The sequence below is a fragment of the Sturnus vulgaris genome, chromosome 17 (assembly GCF_052056855.1).
Source record: "Sturnus vulgaris isolate bStuVul1 chromosome 17, bStuVul1.hap1, whole genome shotgun sequence".
Taxonomy (NCBI): domain Eukaryota; kingdom Metazoa; phylum Chordata; class Aves; order Passeriformes; family Sturnidae; genus Sturnus; species Sturnus vulgaris.
The window spans coordinates 4,316,711-4,339,496 of NC_142259.1; the positions used below are offsets into that span (position 1 = coordinate 4,316,711).

Genomic DNA, 22,786 nt, shown 5'->3' on the forward strand with positions numbered 1-22,786 from the left:
TAATGGTAGAGATGGCAAATTCTGTTCCTACTGTAAAGCTCCTCACAAGCTTTTGCAGTTTCTTCCCAAAGCCCCCTCAGCTGTCCTGCTCCTGGCCATGTGCTGCACATCAGTTATTCCAACACAGTACTGAGAAACAATTTTTTCAATCAGTTACGTGTCCAAATTGCAAAGGCAATGGCTCATGGAGTTGTGTGTACAGTCACTGAGATTCCATGCGTTCATTGGGTAATTTCTCACATAAATGCACTTAATTAGTCATCTGTGCATGAGTTTTCCTATTTGCATACATACTTAGGGCAATTTTGCATGCAAATTAAGCACTTTATATATATATATGTAAAAAGTTTGACTCTCATCATGTTTACTAAACAGAAGCTTATGTTAGATCTGGAAGAAAATAATTGAGTTGTCTGACAGCACACAATACAATGTGGTAGCTTGCATATGGATTATTACAATGTCTGCATCCTGCTGAGGTTTTCCAGAAAGGTTATTAGATTTATCTCTCATAAAGTACTTAAGGATCAGCTTGCAAATGATTGTTCTCGTGACATATCTGCATAGGTGAAGTCCAGGTTACCACAGCTTGCACCAGACATAATTTGTATTTGTTGTCAAAATCTTAAAAATGTCCCATCGAAATTCTGTGCTACGATCAAACCTGATCCACAATTCTGCCATTTCCTACTGATGGATCAGCACAATCAGAGTCACTTAAAATAAGCTTTATTAAAACACAAGCCTGCCAGTAGCTCACACTAAAAGATTGTTCAGGAATATATCCCATAGATTTCTCTCTCAAAGAGATCAGAAAAGCTTTTCAGCTGGAGGTTACCCAGTTTTGGATGTACCAATATTTTTAGCACCTGTTTGTGTGTCCTGGACACGGTTCCAGTCTGACTTGAAAGCCTGTGTGCAGCTAGGAATGGATTAGGGGATGTGAGACCACAAGATCTGCTGGTCAGAGTTAATAGGATAAATGCAGATAATCTCGTTAGATGAATGCAAGAACTTGAAAAAATAATCTTTGGAGTTCAGGCATTTCCAGACATTGGCAAAAGCAGCAGTTACTTCATGTACAGAACTCCACCAACATCAAAAATATCCTTTTTCAGCTGAGCAGCAGTCAGGTGGTGACTACCAATGGCAGTTAATAAAACTTTGACCCCTGTGACTCGACACTTTCTCTTCCTTTCTGGTTATGCATGTGTGGAAGACTTTGGGTTTTTTTTATTCTGGCCTGCAGTCAGTCCATCTTATTCATATGGTGTTCCTAAATTTCTTTTATTTCTAGGCTTTGTTTCACTGAAGCATGTAATATTAGTATAATATGTACTATTATCATATTATTATCCTCATTTGTAGCTAAATCACTGCTTCAGATACTTAAATAAATTTCATGCACATCTTTAACTTGACAGCAATTGCAAGGAGGCAAACACTGTAAATTTTTCACTATTTTTCCTAATTAGAAAGTTGCTGCATTACTTTGAGTATGGGATATTCTGTCACAAAGTGATCCCTTACAAGAGCACATCTCTCCCTCTCTCTCCCGTCTCTCCAAGTTTTCTTATTCTTTCAGTTCCACTATTAAAATCCATAGGTTGTCAAAGCTGTCTCTTGCAAAGTGCTTTGTCTTCCAGGTGGTTTTTGGCCAAAAATGCTGACAGCACCAGAAGATTACTTCATATTAAACAGGTAACTGGGGCTTTGTCTGAGGAGTTCTGCCTCAGCATTTACCAGCCACACAATTCAGAGTATCTGCTGCAGTGCAAAACTGTTGGGTATATTTGTGAGGAATACCAACAAGCTGGGTGCCACAAAAGGCTGAGAGAGCTCAGAACATCACTTCTATTTATGTTTTACCAATCTGTGCAGAGGAAAACATATTTTTTTCTGATAAAGAAGAAAAGAATATACTGTAATATTAGAAAGCCTGATCTGGACCTCACGTTTTTGCTGGGTAAAAGAATGATCATTTATTAATTACCCTGCTTGTAGCAGGGTAACTCATTTTGAGATTTGGACTGGGATAAGTTACATCACTGTGAACATTTCAGTGTATATGGGGCCATGTTGGTCAGAAGAATGCAATGGTGATGGGGTTTGCTGCTGTAAACAATAACAATAGCACAAGCTGCAAGTCTGAAAAATTCTCATTTTCCTTCAGCAGTCACTTAACAAAATTATTATTTATGTTGATATTAATTTGGAGTTTTTTGGTGTGTGATGAGTAAAAATTAAAGAACCATAAGGTTTGACAGGTCAGATCCTGCCCCCTTCCCCTGGTACCTCACTGAATGTGAGAGTGAGAATTCCAGTGGCACAGGAAATCACTGGCACAGGACATTTTAGAAAAGGCATCTCCTCTTGAGCTGCTGAGGGTGCTTGGAGAGGGTGGGGAGGAAATCCCTGGGTTTATGTTGGTGTTTGATAATATTCTCCCATTGCTGTAAAGCAGGTGATGACCCTTCAGGTACCTCTCTGCTCCTGAGGTGATGGCACAATCCTGCTGAAACACGTGCTCCTCTGAGGAGAGTCTTAAAATCAGTAAGTTTGTGAAGGCTTTAGGGAAGCTGGGAATCTGTGGCCTTCCTCCTGCTTGTAAAATCACAGACTGACTATTCATCTCCTTTTTGTACTAAATCTGGTGAGATTTCATTGTTTCCATGAATATCAAGCATGGCCTCATGGAGCAGCCTGGGAGCTGCCTACCTGCTGTGTCAGGGAGCTCTTGCAGTTTATTCTCCTTGGTGACTCTGAGAACAAACCTAATTCTGCTTTTCTGCTTTTTTTTTTTTTTTTTTTAAAATACCTCTTCTTAAAACAGCAGTCCATTGCAAAGATAGAGATCTATTAAGCCTCTTGATCTGTTTTATCCTTTTTCCTTTGTTTTTGCAAGAATACAAAAAAAATGACCAAAAAAAGAGAGAATAGAACTGTTAACCATTTCTCACAGGTCAGTTTTGTTTTACAATATTTTACAAAGAGTTGCATTAGCATAACGTGTGTTACCTCACCTAAGGTGAAAGAGACATAGAATTGGGAGTTTCAAACTGATTTTAATATAGCCATTGCTGGCATGCTGCCACTAATGCCTGCACAGCTCAGTGAGGAGACCACAGTGTGCCTCATAATTGGAGGTCAGACTGCACCAAAGTTGGCCTCCCTTGGTCAGTGTAATTAAGAGAGCAGGAAGGATTTGTACAGGGCCTCTGAAGCTGTGTTTTCCTCAGTGCCATTCACACGGCCAGCTCACAAGAATCCCTTGGATCCACAATGAGCGGATGAGTCGGTAGCATGAAAGAGAGAAGGTTCAAATTCCTTGGCATTGCAGCCTGTCTGGCAGGACTGCAAATGTGATTTCAAAAGAGCTGTTTGACCAGGGAGATAGCTGTGTCAGCCCCACCATTCCAGCACACACGTGCAGGGATGGAATCAGCTTGGACTGAAGCATATCCCATTCCTGATCAGTGCAGCCTTTTCTTGTGGATTCTTTCTTCGAGTCACTTTCTCCTCTGTGATTCATCATTTTGTCTTTAGATTTTGTACTGGAGCCAGATCATAGGCAATCCAGAATGTTGAGCTGTGCCCAACTATTCATGCAGTTCCAGTTGCTGTTACTTAAAAAAATTACTTAAATGTACAAACTCTGGCTTTTACCATTAGTTGTTTTCCTTCTGTGGTTGTGGTCTTCCTACTTAGGAGCATCCTTTGTTTCTTCTATTGGTTTCCATCAAGATCTGGTAGAAGTCTTTCATTTCCTGATCATTAATTTCTCCATAGCTCTGATTTGCATTTCACTTCACTTCACTGTTCAGTTTCATCTCGTCTTCTCTTCCTTATGCATCCTTAAAAGATCCCAAATGCATATTAAATCTGAAGGCATTTCTCATTCATCTCATTTTTGAACTGCTGTCACAAACACATAATTTGCCATTATCTATCAAACTAGAATCATCATTATTTCCTGTTGTGTCCTTTGTTACTACTTCTGACTCAAACCCAAATTAGTAATAATGACTCTAAACCATTGGTCACCCGGCTGCCTCCTACTTGAAAAGCAAGAATCACCAGATCATACAGAAGAAACCCACAGTAAGGTCTGCACAGTGTATTAATTTAATTTCTTCTTGTTTATCACACTTTCTAATAAAACCACATTTTATCCTTGGCATCTGGGCCACAACTATTTACTCGAGTTCAGCGAAATATTTACTTGTCAGAGAATCAAACGGGTTAAGCCAGCGGGAACATTTCCCAGATAAGGAGTTCAGATATTGGCCCTAAGCTAGGAAGGCAAAAGCCTCTTGAGACTCTGTTTTCTCACCTCCTGTCCATTTAATTTGTTATTCCCATGCTTTCACGTACTTGATGGCTGCTGGACAATTTTATTGTATGTTGTACAGTCCCTCAGTGATCACACCTCCCTGTGCCTGGCTCCCTCTCCGTGGTCACACAGCTCACATCTGATACTCATCCCCACCACTAAGGGTTCATTGTCCCCTCGGTGTGGATGTGCCAGTCCCACTGCTGTCAGTGGGAATTACATGTGTGCATCATGGAGGGGAAAATCCCTCGTGTGCTCTGAGCTCCTCGTTATCCTGGCACAGTCAGCTCTGAAGATGTCTCATCCATGAGCCTTTTATTCTCTTGGGTGTTGTGCAGTACAGCAAGTTGCCTCCTAGGATCAGCAGTTTTGCTCTTGAGGTGTTTAGCAAGTTGATTTACTGGGCATGTGTACACTCAAATTCCTCATCCCGCCAACCCCACATCTTGTAGCATTCCTGTGTTAGAAGGTGGAGCTTCCGATTTCCTTTTTGTGCCAGAGCACCAGTTCCTAACCAGCCTCCCAGCAGACTCCAAGTGAAGCAAACCCTCCCAAATAACATATGTTCAGGCCCAGCTCAGGCCTCCCTGAAAGTTTGGGGAAAATTCAGTAGGTACAAAAATGTAAATGGCATATTTTAAATTTTCTTTAAAGATCTGAAGGAAGACATTTTATAAGCACTTCATGTGAAGTGCTGCTAAACAAGGAGGTAGTTCAAATAGTACCTAATCAGTTAGAGAAACTGTAATTCCTTCCAAAATTAACTGGAATGTCAAGAGTTGAAGGAAAATGGTAGAGTGAAAGCCACCACACACATGAAGCAGAGATTTCCACTGTCTGAAGGTGGATCTGGATTCTCCTCTGCTCCTTCTGGAAACACCTCAGTTTGGGAGGCACCTGCTATTTCACATCGGCCACTGCTACTGAAAATACAACTGAGAATCCAGCTCCATTTGCAGCCTCATTCCTCGAGCACAGAGTTTGTTACCACAGCTTAGAAAAGTGGGATGGCAAACTAGTTTGGGAAAAAAATCAATTTGCCATCAGATTAGAAATCAACTGTAAACATGTTGAAGGAATCTATTTTTTTTCACTACTGCTCTGCCTTTTCTTCGCAATCTGTTGTGGTGTCAGACTTATTTTGATAATGCTTGTAGAAGTTGTCATATTAACAAAGATATCAAGCAGAACGAGCAATTGCACAGCAACAGCTGTAGTCCAGCAAGAGTCAAAATTACTGGCCATAGGTATTTGAAAAAGAACATCCACACTGTAGTTGCCCAAATCCAAATTATCCTCACTAGTCTCCAGAGTACTTGCAGTTTTATTTAAATAGCAACTACCCTTAAACCTGGAACAATCTGCTCCAAACTTTGAAACTGAGGATAAAGATAAAAGGAAAGAGAATTTAGATTTTTTATATGTATGAGGATTTATTTTTGCTGTGATAGTGTCGCTCAATGATTTCTGCCTCTGTGGAAGTGTTTCATAAAAAAGGGTCTACATTAAATTCAATACAATGATGGCATTTATTTCATGTTATATAACAAACTCAGAAATACTTGTTTAAAAACAAAATAAACCTCATAATCCACTAAGACTGTAAATTGGTGGGGTTGGAACAATCTTTTCATTATCCTTGTCCACAGAGCTCAATACAATGAGGCCTCAGTTCTTCGCTAACGTCTCTAGGTGTTAACACAATGCTATTAAATCTACTCAATAGGCAAAGATGCAGCCAGTGGATTTATGTGTCTCATTCCTTGGGAAACGTGCAAATCCAACAGGACAGTTTAATGGCCGGATTTTTCAGCTGCAATGTCGGATTTTGCACGTACATCAGATAATATGCATCTCTTTATGCAAATTGCTGCTGGATTTATAAGCACAAAACACTCGTGCCCGGGAATTCCTATTTGTGGCGTTGAGCTGGAGAAGAAAAGGATGGGATTTGGAATTTGGGTGCCAGGGTCCTGCTGCAGGAAAAGAGCAGGAGCCACACTCTGCTTGAAACCTCTGCTTTCAGAGCTCTGAGTGAAAGTGACTGAAGTTTCACTTTCTGCCCCTGTGTTGATCTGCCTTTATTTTTACACCAGAAATTTGCTAGTTTAGTGGAGTTAGCTTGCTCTGCTACTGATGTGGATGTGGATTAGGCCTGACAAGCCTATTTTTCTCTTAAAAAAAGCAGGGCCAGGCTCAGGCTGGTTCACAGATACGGTCGAAGAGGCAATCCTGGCACTACTCATTTCTCTACCCTATCCTGAGTTTTTCATCTCTGGATATATCAGTTTTTTCCTCCCCAATATGTTATTTTTTGTAGATTTGCTACTACTCCCTCATACCATCTTTCCCTCACAGCCTGGGCTCTACTCTCCTCACATGATACACTCATGAACCCCTGGAGATAGATCTTCCCTGTGAACACACTTATTTTTCCTCATGGGATGCACTTGGTTTCCACCTGGGCATGTTATTTTTTTGCCCATTGAGCACATCTTTCCAGGGCTGTGTTAATTTTTCCCTGTATATATATGCTGCTTGTTTCCTTGTGGGCACATGTAAAGAGGGCTAGAGGAAATGACCTTAAATTGAGACAGAGGAGATTGAGATTATATATTAGAAAAAATTTCCACTGCTATGATGGTCAGGCACTGGAACAGGCTGGCCAGGGAGGTGGTGGAATTTCAGAGGTGTCTGGATCTGCTGCTGGGGAATGGTTTGGGAGTGACAGCGGCAGTGCCGGGTTGATGGTTGGACTTGATGCTCAGGGAATCACCGATCTGAGCTGGAAGGGGCACGGAACATCTTCAAATCCAACCCTTCAGTGAACGGCGGGGACCAAACCACAACCTTGGCATCACCAGCACCGACCAGCCTTGAAGCCGTGAACTCCATCACCTCCCTGCACCACCTCGGCATGCGCTGCCTGCTTGCTTTGGGGTTCCTTCCCACGGACACACCGGCTTTCCGCGACAATTTGGACACGCAAGTTTCTTCTCCGGACAGACGCGGCTGCCGAGGGTCGGGCAGGGCGCTGAGAGAGGGAGCGCCAGCGCCGCCGAACCCCTTTCCCCCTTCACCTTCGCTACAATCACCACCATCACCAGCATCGTTATCACCATAATCACCATAATCACTATTATCATCACTATTATCATCACCATCATCACCATCATCCCCCCGCTCGCGCTCCCCCCACAGCGGGGCGGCGCCTGTCGCTTTAAGCGGCGCGTGCCCGCGCGCGCGGGGCGGGGCGGGGCCGGCGGCGGCGCGCGGCGGGCGCTTCACCTGCAGCCCGGAGCGGCTGCGGGACCCGGCCGGCTCCGCTCGCTGCGCTCCGCTCGCTGCGCTCCGCTCCGCTCCGCCCGCCCGCCGCCGACATGAGGGCCGGCCCGAGGCGGCGGCTGCTGCTGCTGCTCCTCCTGCCCGTCTGGGGCTCGGCGGCGGTAAGTGGGGCGCCCCGGGGAAGCGCGGGCGAGGAGCCATCCCCGCCGCGGCTCCTCCGCGCCAACTTCGGGCTCGGGGTGCGAGGATGGTGGTGGGCGCGCGCGGCTCCTGCCGCTGCCCCCGCCGCTCCGCCCTTTTTTAAAATCGAATCGCCGCCGTGCAGTTTTTAATTGTTGGTTGTTTTTTTTCTTTTCATTGAGCCGCCGCTCAGGTGCCGCCGCGATACCGGCACAAGTTGCCCTCCGCGCTGCGCCTCGCCGGAGAAACTTGGTGGGCAGCGGCGCGTCCCGGCGCGGAGCCGCTCCGAGCCCCGCGGAGCCCCCGCGGCCGCGCCGCGCTGCCCGCCCGGCCCCGCTCCGCCCGCGCCGCGCTGCAGCCCCGAACTTTTATTTTTTTACAAATAGACCCACCGAGCGGGCCCGGATCGTGCTGCGGGGGAGATGCTCTGAAAAGTTTGGGATTTTTAGGGTTTTATTCCCACGCCGCTTGAAATTGAAGGTTTTCTGTAGAACATCAACAAGCGGCTGAACGCGTGCTGCAGTGTTACAGAGCGAGCCGGGCGGCTGCTGGGTTTCGGGCTGGGCTGGCTGCGGGAACAAGAGCCGCTTATTTTTCTGCCTTAATCCTCCGGTGCCAAGTTGGATCCGTGAGGATGTCCCGAGTCTCGTGGAGGCTGGTTGGTGCTCAGGAATAGCCCCGATGCGCTCTCGCCTAGCGAGCACCGCTCTAATAATGGGGTGATTTCCGATTCAAAACCCGCTATCCTCGGTGAAACCCTCTGAAATGTTTCCTAATGCCAACATCTTGCCAGCCGCGGTCAGAGTCCAACGGAGCCGCCGCTTCCTTGCGCTTCCCATGCAGTAGCTGGCATCCGTCTCTCGAGCGTGATTTTAAGCCGAGTACATTGGCTTGTGTTCTGCTTACTAAGCTCATCCGAAAGGACCCTTCTCTCCTCTTCCCTTCTCTCTAATGCGGCGCTGTCTGTGTTCGGGGGGCCCGAGGGGCTGCGATGTTTCCCCCGGGGGAGGCAGTGCCCGCCTGGATCGCACTTTGCCGGGGAAGCGCCGCTCGGTGCCCCGGCTGCAGCCGGCGCTGCCGGCTCTGGAGGCGGCGGAGGTGCCGCCAGCATCGCTAAGCGATGCTCTGGCTGGCTCTGCCGACAGCCCCGGCGCGTTAGAAATCCCCTGCCACCAGCACTTGTTAGTGCGTAAATCACCTGGCACTCGCTAGGCATAAATCACGGGCTTGTGTGCTGTCAGCGAGTTCCTTTGGAGATGGGGTCTGGGACCTTCCCTGCCGGGGAATCCCAAGGAGCCTGGGCTGCCCTGTCCCTGTGCCGGGGGCTGGATCCTCTGCTCGCTCCAAAAGTGCAGCGAGTGTTTCGTTGGCAGTTTCCCTGTGGGTGCTGGCACGTTGTGCACGATTCTGTGCATTGTTACGTTTTTAATTGGGATCCTCTCCATCCCTTCCCTCTGCCGGGGCAAGAGCAGAGCCGGGAGGGTCCCAGCGCAGCAGCAGGCAGAGCCTGGGATGCTCTGCAGGGGTGAAGGGGAAGGAAAGGTGTCCTCACCTGGTCACAGGCTCCTGTGTTTCTCCCCGTTCCATGCTGGGCTCTGCCCAGTTTCTCAGTACCGAACCTCGGTGGTTTGGGTGTTGCAGCATCAGGCCTTTACGTGTCTCCAGTGCGAGCACAGCGCCTTGATGAATTGCTGCTCTTTGTTTCCTCCCCTCTTCTGACAGTGCCCAGTATTCCAGCCTTCCTACAAACAATGCTCTCTTGTAGTCAGGCAACTATTGCTGGCCCATTTTATTTTTTTCAGCTACAGTATGGATCCACTCCAACAGATAGGCACTCTAACACAGGCAACTTCAGCTTGCACACTGCTTTACTGTTCAGGTTTGCTCATGCCTAAACACTTCATCACTGGGTGCAAAACGTTTTCCCAAATGACAAAAGTCATGGTGTGCGTTTTCCTTGTTTTGTTTTTGCAGGCACACAATGGGGATCTTACAGTTAGACCCACATGCAAGCCTGGCTTCTCAGAACAAGACTACACAGCATTCATCTCCCAGAACATCATGGAAGGGCAGAAGTTACTCAAAGGTAAGTGGAATAAAAAGCTTAATAGCTTCTGCAATAACTGTATTTTCAGGAGGTGAAAGGAGGCTTAAAGATGCTGGTTTTGATGGTGAAATTGTCTGCAGAATTATGTTTGTAGGAGGATGAAACACTAAGTGGTTTACCTGAGCACAGTTTTGAATACAGATGAATCATTCCAAGTCCGTATGCTGTCTGCTTCAGGTGCATTGTTTGTTACACTATGCGAGGTCATCACTTCACTCTTGAGTCTCCCACTCCCACCCTGTCTGAAGGAACTCTGCATCTGATATTTTGGAAAGTATTTTTATGTATGAAATTCAAGGATCCCTAAATTATCTCTGCTTTGAAATGGATGATAAAGCAGACGTTGTTGTTGGAAATGTGGTAAACAAGCCTACAGACATTCTGTTCACAAATGTGGCATTCATTTTCATTACTGCCCCACTGACAACATGAAAACACAGGCAAAAAGAAACTACCAATTAGCTTTATAGTAATTGCAGGATTATAACCACTTTTGTGATTGTAAACTCGAAGATGTCTTCGTAATCCAAATAACAGTAGATTATCCTGTGTATTGATCTGTCTCCTTTATAAGTTAAAAATAATTAAACTTTATATTTGCATGACACAGAAAAATATTCCAAGAGAATTTTTGCAGATCAGAATCCCACCCCACCTCCCCAGAACCCCATGAAGTTGGGGAGCACATCAGGACTTGGTGCTCTACTCAAGGCTTGATAAACCCTTTGCAGTGTTTTCCTGGGTACATTTTGCTCACATGCATGTCTGTCTGCCAGAAAGCTGGGATTTCTGTCTTCCTCCAGAGCAAACACCTGCTCTGTTACTTTGATTTTTCTCAGAAGAGAGGGAGAGTTGTCAGTGTTCTCCCTGGCTTCAGCAGAATCCAGGACTGGACATTTTTGCTCTGCATGAGTTGGCAATCGCTTCTGTTCCTGTGCCCAGTTGTCTGTGTTGCTGTTCAGGAACTCTCTTGACTGGCCTGGCATTAATTAGTAGACCTTGGGGAGCTTATTTTTAGTTTGAAGGGTAACCAAAGAGGGAATTGAGATGGACAAGCTCAAGATTATGCAACCCTCCAGAGATGAAATACCAATAGTTTACACACTGTGTAGCAATTTTTCCCAAACGTGAAGGCGGCTTTACAGGTCAGTCTGGAAACTGAGTAGATTTCATGCTCTTTTAGCTTTGCAAATTGTTTGATAAAAAATGTTCTTTGAGTACTGTAGAAAGCCATATCATAAATATATTTGCTTAGAAGAGTGGTTTTTTGCAGTTTAGTGCTTGATAACTTGTGCTGTGCTTATGGAGGTGGACAGCAGGGATGGAGCAGAAGGGTCTGTTCAGAGGCATGAGGTGGCTGTGACTTTGAAAACAGCACAGTGGCTGTCACTTCATTTCTGGTTTAACTGGCAATTTTAAAATACGAAATTATATTTACACAGGCTGTCAAGTTGATTTGAATGAAAATATATTTCTATTTGATTTTATCCTTTAGGGACCAGTCGTAGTTTTGCATTAGTCATGGCAAACCTGCCTCTGATTTAGGGCTGAACTCACCCTGGGGACGTTATGTATCCATGCCCCACTCGGAAGATTCATGTCCTGATAACATTGTCCCATGATTTAAGAGCATTTTCTCAACAAAAGGAGGAAGAAAAAAAAGTGCAAGCGCTGTGTTTGCTAATAAGTCAACTATCATCTTTGCATCTTTTAATCTGCAGTCAAATACATGCTGTTGTTTATCATAGGAAGCAAATATATCTAATTAATTTATACAATAATGGGCAAGAAAATTCTTCTTCATGCTTGTGTTGTTCTTTATATACACTCTAGCATGTAAAATTGGTAGTTTTCCAGTTTAGGTTTAATTTTACTTCCTAGCACTTGATGTGTCTGAAGCATAAAATGTTTATCTCTTTCTTCCATCTGGGTGAAGTATTGTACAATAGTTCAGACCAAAAATGGGTTCAGATTGCTTACATTATCATGTTTGATAGATTGACATATGTACTATTTCACACCATCTTACCACGCAAAGCTCTGCTGCCAGCTACCACCATCTTATTCATCAGCATTCAGTAATTCATCTGCAGGCCAAATGGGACTGTTTGCCTGAATTTAAAAAAAAAAAAGAAAAAAAAAAAGTAGGCAGAAATTCACCTGTCAGTGCTTTCATGGAATCTGGGGGGTGGAAAGAGCATGTCTGTAGCATGGATGGCTCTCAGGGGATTTCATAGGGCAAACATGAGGTCTTTATCTCACCTTGTCCTTGGGAAGGAGAGGTGGGCAGTCCTGGGACACTTTATCCCTGAAGGTTTGTCCATCAGAAATCGGGGAGCATGCAGACCTCAGCATGGTGGTGAAATTCCTCCACAGCACGGGGAAGTTTGGATATTCCCTGGTTCAGGATGAGCTGTGTGGCAATAAATAAACCTAGCAGTTCCCTTTTAAGCTTTGCAATATCCAGCTCTCAAATATATGCACTGTTATGAATGCATCAAAATGAAAGTGTTTATAGTATTCTAGGTTTGAATCAAGTTAAACAGATAATGACTGCTTATAATTGGTTTATTCCAATGGAAATAGCTTAGCCTTAATTTGACAACAAGAGCTTTTACAGAGTCATTGTTTTATTATAAGTATGCCGTAAGCTATTAGCTACTACTTTGTGGTTCATCTTATTTGCCTGAGTCAGCTCTCTAACATGCTCAAAACATACAGATTCTAGCAGGAGCTATTTGTTACACAGTAATTAACTTGTTTATGATAAATGGATGGGAGAAATGTCACGGCATTTTGTTTTATGTATAAATGAAAAGCATCTGCATTCTAAAAATTTCATGTTAATTAAACTTAAAATAGTTTTCCCCAGTAGTGCCACAAATACCACACGCTGCACATCACTGCCAGCACTGTGGCCTGCTGATGGGGTGGTAGCTGAGGTGATTTGTGGAGCCAGTGCCTTCCTCAGAAATGCCATCACTGCATCTCTTAATGAAAGCTACTGGGGTGTCATCTGTTAGACTTTTTTTTTGTCTTTGTTTTTGTTTGCAGGATAATAAACTTAGTCTTGATCACTGATGCATGATAATGTTTAAGATAGCTTCGTTAAGTATTTTTTCCTTTAGCCTAAGGGGAAGATCTCCATGTCTGCAGTATGGCAGAGGGCGATTGTGGCACGGAGATCTTTTCCTCTTTGTTAATTATTCATGTTAACTTAACGTGGTGAGAGCATTGGTGCTGAGGGGTGGGGAGCAGGGGCTGCACTGAAGCAGTTCAGCAGTGTCCCAGGGGATCTGATCCCCGATGTGAACTCAGCGTTTGGGAGTGATGAAGATCAGCAGCCTCTTGGGCAAGGAGAGAAAGGAGTAGGATGCTGAAAGTGGTGTGCAATAAGATACTCTTGCTATTGGCTTTATGCCCTTTTTGATTTTTTGGTAGTGTTTTTAAAGATTATAATTAATAAAAAAAGGCGTTTTCAGAATGAGAAGTTTGGGTTTAATTGGCACTCTGTGGGGCTGTGGAGGCTGGCAGTGGGTGGAGTGACATCAGGGTGTTGAATGCATTGTATCTCCAGTGTGGCTCCAGCACCTCTCAAACACACCTAAACAAAACAACTCACAGCAGACAACACAAGCAGATGAGAGATTGCAGCCACTTCTTTGTGTTTTCTGTGCATCCCTTCATCTGCACTGATTCATGTTTCTCTGCATACCCTGAGCAGGGGAACTTCACTTGTGTGGGCAGCCACGTTTGGGGACAAGTGTGTGGCAGCACAGTTTATTTTCATATGGAAAGATGAATAAACTCTGCCAGCATGTTCTGCTCTAAGCAAGTGTATGAAACCAAAGGTAGCCAAGCTCATGAAAATGCATAAAAATGTAATTGCTTCTATTCTAGGATTTTTTACTAGCATGATTCTTCGTTAAAAACAAAATTCACAAAGGCTTTACTAGAATACCCCCTTTTTTTTTTTAAGAAGAATTCACTATGGAGAGCATCTCTTGTAAGTTTTTGAGAGGTAGGCTGTTCTTCATGGTCAAAAGCTTTTTGTTCTCACCACTTAGATTTCAAATCATTTCTCCATCCATTTTAGCCCTCACCATATCCTATATTAAAACTGAGGAAGGCTGTGAATACTATTTAGAAAATAATGACTGCCTAGACCAAAGAACCTCAGCATCTCCAGTTTCCCTGGGACAGTGGAGAATACTGTAGGTGGTGTAGGCTTCCCACTTTTCCTGGGTTTAGAGTCCAGGAAATAGCCAGGTACCCATCTGCTGTGAGTTTTGGCAGGAGCTCGGTTCCCACAGGCAGCTCAAGGTGTGTCTGCAGAGAGTGTGTGGATGTCTGAGGCTTCCCTACCCACAGTCTGTGTTTTCCAGGTGCCCTCTGGTGTGTCCTACGGGTGCTTTTGGAAAGGGAAGGGCTCGAGGAATGTTGGGATTTGCTCTGGTGTTTGCTGAGGTCCTTGAGCATCTCTTAGGGGTTGCTCAGTGCTTGCAGCAGCTCTGCTGCAGCCTCCTGGAATAGCAGCTCTGGTGCCTTCTCCAGGCTGCTCAGAGTGGAATAAAGCAGAGAGGCTTTTCCATTCATGTTTTCATTATTTTCTGGTCTGTGGTTCTGCATGGAAAGCAGTTACTGAAGTTATTGTGCACGTAATTAGCTTCACAGCTCCCTAATAAAATCTGGGAGTAGGGGAGCATCCACTGAGAACCCAGAGCTCTCACCCTCACCTTTCTTCATTCCTTTCTCGAGGCAGGCAGGCATCAGCTTTCAGTATTCAACTGGTACAAGCTCCAGTGAAGCTACCTCTCAGAAAACGCTTCTCACATTGCACAGAGCAACTCCTTTTAAAAGCAGTTTCTGGTGATGGGCATGTTGCAAATCAAAACCATAATTTCCATCCTGAGTTCCAGGGGACATCCCAGAAAGAGCTGCTGCAGATCAGGGAACTGCTGATGCCTATGTATTTTTAATGTTGTTCTTCAGATCTAACTTCTGACACAAAAATGATGTTTAAGATGACATTTTTATCTAAATAAAATTGCAGTTAATGAGACTGGAGTAGTCAATAACACTCTGTAGAGTTAATCCCCTTACACTGTTTAATAACTGTATATATTGCTTTCTGGTTCACAGCTTTGAACCAAACTCCTCAAACCCAAGCAGAATTACATTTTTCTACATTCTGGGGAGTTAACTGATTTTTATCTGAATAAATCTGCTTTTCCAACAACAGACTTGAAGCTTCTCTCTTTTTTCAGGGATTTGTCTGTTAGAGAATTGTGCTGCTTCGAATTAGGCATTCTAAATAGGTATTAAGGAAGAAGATGAAACAACAATTTCTGTTGAATAATTTATTCATTTCTTTATTTATGCTTAGGCTTTTAGGAAATAAGCTGTGTTTGGAACAGTATCAATTAGTTATTTATTGTGAAATACCTGTTGTTTTGAACACTAAGCTGATCATTTTAGGTCTTTTAAGGTTGGAAAATGTTAGTCAGTTCTTTGTACAGGAATTGACTGTCACTGACAGAGCTCATGAGCTCTGATCTCACAGAGCAGATGCTGAAAGCATTCTGGAAATTACTGTTTTTTGCATGTGGCAATTGAAACTTATTTATTCTAGCAGTGAAGTATTTTCTTGCCTAATTTTCATTGACCTGATGCCAGTTCTCATTGCCTAATTTCATTGATATTTATGTACAGGTCTCCTTCTGCCTTAATTTCTACCCTGGAAATGAGTCTCATGTATTTTTAGAGGGAGCTTATTTCGTTGCATACTCAAGCTGGGGAAGTGCTTGGTTCCACAGCAGCATGGGCCATGTGCACAGCTCATAGAATATTTTAGCAATATAGATAATACTTAAAAGTCTTATTTGAAGGGCAAGAAGAGATTAAAGCTACAGAGGATAGGATTTCATTGGAAATCTGCTGCTTAATGTTTCTCATAGAATGAATTTGAGTAACATAGGGAAAGAAGGGAGTTTGTTTGATTTGAGGTTACTGGTATATTCAGAATTAGGGCCATTGCTGTATCAAGTGGAATTTTTTATTTTCAGGCAAATGGAAATAGCAAGAACTAAGACCAGAAAGTGGTGTTTGAAAAGCAAAACCCAGTCCTTGCCTCTGGGAGCTCCAGCTTTGAGTGGTTTGACAGGAGTGTTGGGATGAACCTGTGGCTGTGATTCCAGACAGGTTTCCCCAGGATCCCGATGTGGAGCACTGCAGGAGTCTCTGCAGGCTCAGTGGAATTGATCTGTGTCCCTTTTTGTGCATGCACACCTGTTGTGCCCCAGCCAAAGGTTCTGAAGAGGATTTGGCTTCACATTCAGTTTTCCTTTTGGTGCCTACATGAACCCCGGGATTGCTTTTCCATGTGAAACCCAGAAATGTCCTTGGCAGGGTTTTCTTACTGCTCAGGATGCCATACTATATTTGTTTAGATTTTTAAAAATATTTATTTATTAGTATTTCTGAAAGGAGAGGCTTGGAGTGCTGGGGTTGTTTAGCCTGGAGGAGATTTTATAATTGTGCATAAATTCCTTGTGAGGGCGTATTGAGATGAGGTGCACAGAGGAAGGGCAGAAGAAAAATGGGTGCTAACACTGAAATGCAGGACACTGCACTTAAATGTGGGGAGAAACTGTCAGTGTGAGGGTTGTCAGATACTGGAGGAGGTATCTCAGAGAAGTCTCTGTTCTTGGAGATACTTGGAGCCCACCTGGATGTGGGCTGGCTCTGAGCAGGGCTTGGGCAAGCAGCCCTGCAGCCTGCACTGGGCTCTGGCCCTGGGAAGCTCTTTGCAGGTGAATAGATGAAAAGACAGAGAGGTGAACTGAGCTTTTCTTCAAATACAAATCCCCCAGCTTTAGATAAAAACATTGCAACAGCCTGCAAAACATGCTCTTTACTGGGAAATTGTGTTTCTTTAATTTCTTGGAAGCACAACCTCTAAAGAGGGAATAATTGAAACACCAGGGACCAGCATTCAGCTGTTTGCTTCCATTAATGTCCAGACTTAACCTAGGCATAGTTTGTCTCCTGGCAGAAGGAAATGTTACACTTCCATTGAAAAAGCACTCAGTTTCCTCTTTATTTTTAGTAGAATGAAAGAAAACATGTGGAGTTACTGTTTAACCCAAAATATTTGTCTTATATCAGCTACTCTGCTCCTTTCAGGAGGATGTTTGTTTCCTAAGCAAGTTTTCTGCGACGTGAAAAACGCTTGGGCTGAACAAGATCTCTTTTTTTGCCACAGGCTTGCGATTTTTCTTGTTTGTATTCATTATCCCTAATTTATTTATTAATTTTGGCTGGCAGTGGCACAGAGGGAGCGGGAAGTGGCAAATGCTCTGGCATATGGGCTGCACTGTCATCGGGAACACTGAGCCGTGCTCGCTGCCTTGTGACCCCAGGCTGCAGCATCCACATTCCCTCTTCCTGCTCCCTTCCAGTACAAAATTCTAATGATTATTATTATTTTTTTTTTCAAATTACTGCTGCTGTTTCTCCCCACTTGCCAGCATTGTGCAGCAGAGAGCCAGTGGCAGTAACTCAGTTGTGCTGCTCGGGGTCACATCAGCTGCAGCCCATTAACACCAGAGTGGTAATGGCAGCCACTGTGTGCACTGCACAGTGGGGGTCTTGGAAGCTCCTCCAAGGACCCTGAAGACATGTATGGGCCACCCATGAAGGAGAAGAAAGTAAAATAAATGCCCTTTCTGCTCTGAAATGAGCCAGTCTGTTTTCATTGATACCCAGAAGCACTGCAGTCATTAAAGGCTATTACTATGCCTATTATAAATCACAATTTCCTAGCAGTTCAGAGGTTAGTCAGGAAAATTACTTTTAGTCTAAAATTTTGTTACAATGAGTTTGTCTCGTAGTAATTCCAATCCTTATTAAACGAAATCGTCTTTAAAATAATTATGAATGTAGCAATTATCCAAAGATAAATAGTCAAGATTACAAGAATTTTTCTATACAGAGCTATGTATCTATCAACTCTCTCTGTCAGTTCATGTCTAGAAAATCATAAAAGGCAGGTCAGTGGAACAAATGCCTGTTACTTCACCATGTAGCAAGAAAAGCATATTGGAATTACTGGTATAGGAAAGAAAAACGTGCAAGCTTGGGAAGATGATGGAAAATAAAGAAATTGCTATAGGTGATAAAGTGCAAGTCAGAACTAGTTTAAAGTATGAAATTCAATAACCTGTTTGTTCCTGATGCAGTCAGTGGGGGTGAACTGATAACTGTATAAATGCCACAGTTCTGTCAGTGGGTCTCACTGATTGCACCAAGAGCTGTTTGTGGTGTCACCTGGACCTGTGTGTTGCTGTTTCCTGGGCTCAGATCCCGGGCTGGAGGAGCACAGGAGGATTTCTTGTGCACACTCCTTCTCCAGGGCATGAGCAGCTCCTTTGGAACAGGTTTGTCCCTGATAGGGACTTGAAGATCCATTGGTGGGGACCCAAGCCGATATATTTCATTGCTTCCCTTTCCTTCCTGTGAGTTTAAATGGAGCTCTCTTGATGCACTTTAAACCTGTTTGTCATGGACACACAGAGCAGTTGCTGATTTTTATTTTTTTATTTTCCCTGCCCCCAGTACAATCAAAAATATTTTTTTTCAGGCTCTCTGGGCTGAGCCTCTCATTTGTTGCCTTTTGTGTGTAGTGCTTGGCTCCCTCCTCTGAGCCTTGTCTTTGTTACTAACACGATACTCCAGGTTGATGGGACACTGCCAGCCAAGTCTCACAGTGCTGAGCAGACAGGGAATATTACTTAGCCTGTTTTGCAGGCAATACTCCACTTGATTTATCTAATGTGATGATTGCTTTTTTTCTTAGCAGTATGATACTGTTGACTCATGTTCAGCTTGTGATCCAGTATAACCTCCCACATCGTTTTTTTGATGAACTGCTACCTACCCAGTCATTTTCTGTATGTGTAGTTGATTAATCCTGCTGAATCGTGTTACCTTACTCCTCTTTTGTTGAATTACACCTTATTTTTGTTTTATCATCAGCCTTATCTAACTGCTTTGGGTTGTTTTGAATTCTGATCTCGACATCCAACAGTGTTGCAGTTGCATCCTGCTTGTGTATGGTTTGCAGATGTAACAAGCATATGCTGCATTCCTTTATCTGTTCTGTTAATAAAGGATTGAACAAACCCAGTTCATAACAGGCTGTGGCAGAGCCATGTGATAGAGCCTTCTGCTCTGACCATGCACCATTAAAACATGCTCTGGGTAAAGTTATTTCAATAACTAAAATTGGAATGGTGGCTTGGTGAACAGAGCCTTTAATGTCTTGATATTGTCCTTTGGCATCTGTGGAAACACAATTCCAAATGTCTTCAGTTGTCAGTACTTTTCCAGACTTTTATGAGAATTACAAATCCTGAATTTTCACCATCTAGAGACATTCCAGGATAAAAGGCTAGGTTGATGGAATTTCAATAAAATGATGTTGTTGGAGGGGAAGGACTGCTGGAATTCTCTGCCCACTGGGATGTTTAAATGCCCCAGCTCAAGTGCTGGACCCGAGGTATGTCCAGGCTACAGGACAGAATGTTCAAGTTGGCTTTCCTCAGGATGCTGGAGGTCTGCTCCTAAAAAGACATTACTATGGACAGAGCTGTTACTAATCCCAACGTGAGCTGAAAGAACAGGATTAAATTAAAGCTAAAGCAGTGCTGTACCTGGATATGGGGTTTGGTAAAATCTGTTTCCGCTGCTGGCTGGGGATTTCCACCTTTGCTGTGCTCCCATTCCCCAGCTCATCTTGGAAGGTGAGGAAAGCAAGGTGTTCACCCTACACAGACCAGCTGGATGTTGCACTGCCTGTTTTTATAGATTTGTATTATTCACAGAGCTTTTTAGGAGGCCTAGCCCACACTTAAATATTTTACTGTTTAGTGTCTCTCTTTAATTTTGCCCATCACTCCTGTGTGTTTTGGTCACTGAAGAAAGGCAGATTCTTGCTGCTCCCTGTGCTGGAGGAAGGGACTGCTGAAATCTTCTGGAGCATCTCAATTTAGAGGGGAAAAAGAGCTGGGATAGAGAATTTCCAGTATTTTGCTCCCAGTGAAAATCCTTCCCTGGGGAGGCAGAACAAGTCATTGTTTCAGACCCTGTGTGCCCTGCTGCTTGTCCTTTAGGAGCCTGATGTTACTGGCTCGTTGCTTTACTCCCTTCAAAACAGGTTTACACAATTGCACATGAAAGGCAACTGTTTTGCTCATCTCCATAAACCTTAAATATTTTTATTTTGTGCCTGAATTATTTTGAAAGTAAACTTCCACTTATTTACCTTTTTATGGGCTTCTGAACATTTTTCAGTTGATTCAATGCTTCCTTTTGGTCCTCTGTAGAGGCTAAAGCAATGTAGGTAAATGGCATTATGAAAAAAAAATTTCATATTGTTTGGATTTTTCCTTTGCCTGTGGTCAGGAGGGACAGGTTACAGATGAAGAAAAATGTGTGTATGGTTGATGGGATGAAAGAGAAACTATTGGTCGAAGCAAGATTTGGAGTGATGAAATATTCAAGGATTGCAACTATCAAAAATGCTTGGATTGCACCCAAAGATTTCCCCATCCTCTTTTCAAATTGCAGGAGGAGACCCTAGTCAGAAGTTCAGTGATCTCTGGAACGCTAAACTCCAGATGCCTGTTCAAATAACTGAATAGGAGATTGATTATCTCTGTGCAAAGTTTACTGAAAGATTTTTTTTTTTGTTTGCTTTGAGTCTCAGATATAAGATAAATTCAAAGTTAAGAGGCTGCTTGCTATTACCTGCTAGCAAGCAAACTACTCCAATTTTGAAACCTCATGGCAAGAAGAAAGTGGGGAGATTTAGGGTGGGCAGATGTTGTTAACCACTGGCACAGCTGCCCAGGGCAGTGGTGTCCCCATCCTTGGGGGGATTTAAAAGCCATGAGGATGTGGCTCTTGGGGACAGGGTCAGTGAGTGGCTGATGGTCTTGGAGGGCATTTCCAGGCTCAGCAATGCTCTGATGCAGGGCTGTGTGGGCAGTATTTGGGTTGGTTTAGCAGAGGTTTAATCCCACCCTGTGCATGGCACTGGGGATTCCTGTGAGTGCTGAATTAACTGTGGTGTTCTGGTAGAGATGGTGCAGATCAGGCCTTTCACCAGAATGAATTTTCGTGTATTTTCAATAAAAAGAAGCTTTATTTTCCTTTTCTGCTTTCTTCCCTTGGCTGTATCCTGTTAAAGAGCAGCAGAACCAAGCAGTGGTGGCACAGCCAATTTTACCTGTGCAATAATAGAACAAGTTTCATTGCCTGGAAGATGTGATGATGAAGCAGAGTTCTGTAAGTGCAGCAGTTGTGTCCTTTGGCAATGCACCTGTGAGAGGGAGAGGTTGACATCTGTGGAGTGGGGTTGTTCTGGGGAAAAAAAGTAGAAAATGGAAATAAGGGTGGGTGGGAAGAATAGCTGTGGGTGCCTGGGGACCCCACAGAACTGCTGGGCCAGGGTTCATGTTTGGTCTGGACAACACCAGAAGTGGTGCAAATTATGGAGACTTAAGGCAAAGACAATATTTCTGCTACAGTTTATTAACAGTCTGAGTGGATTTTGACCTTTCATCTGCATCGGGGTCCCTTGTGAGCAGTCCTTTATTGCAGTTTATCTGTCTGCACTTCCAGGAGGAATTTGTAGAGAATCCACACACTGAGAAATCTGTTCTTAGGAGAGCTGTCCTGAGAAAGGAAAAACAAAGAAACCAACCAACAAATGCAACAACAAAAAGTAAAGAAAAAGCCTCAAGGTTATATATCAAAATCTGTAACACATGCTCAAAAAAAGTTAATATCTGGTGAATGTCAATTAAGTACTTCCTCAGCTAATAAATAGCTTAAGAGGTATAAAATTTAATACTCCTAAAATTGCAGAAGCCTTTGAAGAACACATTTAAATTGGACTCGTTGAAAGAAGGAGATTTAGAACTGACCTGTTCAGAGGTGAGCAGTGAAAAAGATGTGATGGAATGAGGCTGCATTCCTCCAGTACAGAGGCATTTTGCCTTAAGTTTTTCTTCCCTGAGGTGGCTTTTGGAACAGTTTATTTTTAAGTTCCTGTGTAACACATCAGCTGAACTGCCCTGGTAACAGTGGCCTGTTTATTTCTAAGCCATTTTTAAGTGTTTCTGAAGGCTCAGCTGGGCTGGGAGTGGGTCACTGTGCCACAGGAAGAGCTTGAAGAGCAGCTGTGTGTAGTTCTGCCCTTGGCCATACTATGGGTGCTGCTCACTTTGGATCTTAAAGCATCAATCTGTTCCCCAATTCAGGATCTCAGGCACCAGAGCCCCCCTTCCCTTCCCTCCCCTCTCCCCATCATGGTCACCTGTAGGTAACAGGTGAGATGTGTGCACGTTTCTGAGGGTGGCTTTAGGCAGATCTGTTAAAGTTTGTGATGGATCTGTCTTGGAGAGGTGAGCAGATGAGCAGCAGAAACTGCTCTGAGGTCACAAGACATGTTGTGCTTATTCTGAGTTTATTTGGAAATCAGAGCAAACCAAACTTTGCCTAGTTGGCTTGCTTTCTCAGGAGCAGGACCCCCTGTTTTTTCCACTTGTGTGTTTTTTCCTAGTCCCAGTGGCAGTCGTTTTTTTGGCACTTGCAGTTAGCAGAAAAAAATTAAGTAATACATGGCATTTGTTTTGGCGCTGGTTGTGGCTCATAAATAGGGATAACATCTGTGCTGATAGTTTTTTGTGATATATAACCAGATTGAATGAACAAAGTTTTCATTTATTGCTGTTCTTTTGCCATTGTTATATTTAGGGAGCTCCAGTGTAACGAGTGAGAATATATGATTATGTATATTGCTCATGTATAGATCA

The 22,786-nt window shown here is 43.7% G+C and overlaps 1 protein-coding gene across 1 annotated transcript in view; it reads left to right on the forward strand.

The window, feature by feature from the left end:
• The first annotated feature begins 7,619 nt into the window (after positions 1-7,619).
• CDH4 (cadherin 4) overlaps positions 7,620-22,786 on the forward strand; it is a 420,603-nt gene continuing 405,436 nt past the window's right edge. The window contains exons 1-2 of the mRNA XM_088174755.1: positions 7,620-7,779; positions 9,773-9,884. Of these exons, the coding sequence (XP_088030881.1) occupies positions 7,714-7,779; positions 9,773-9,884 (178 nt within the window). The 5' untranslated portion in view covers positions 7,620-7,713. The remainder of the gene's footprint in view (positions 7,780-9,772; positions 9,885-22,786) is intronic.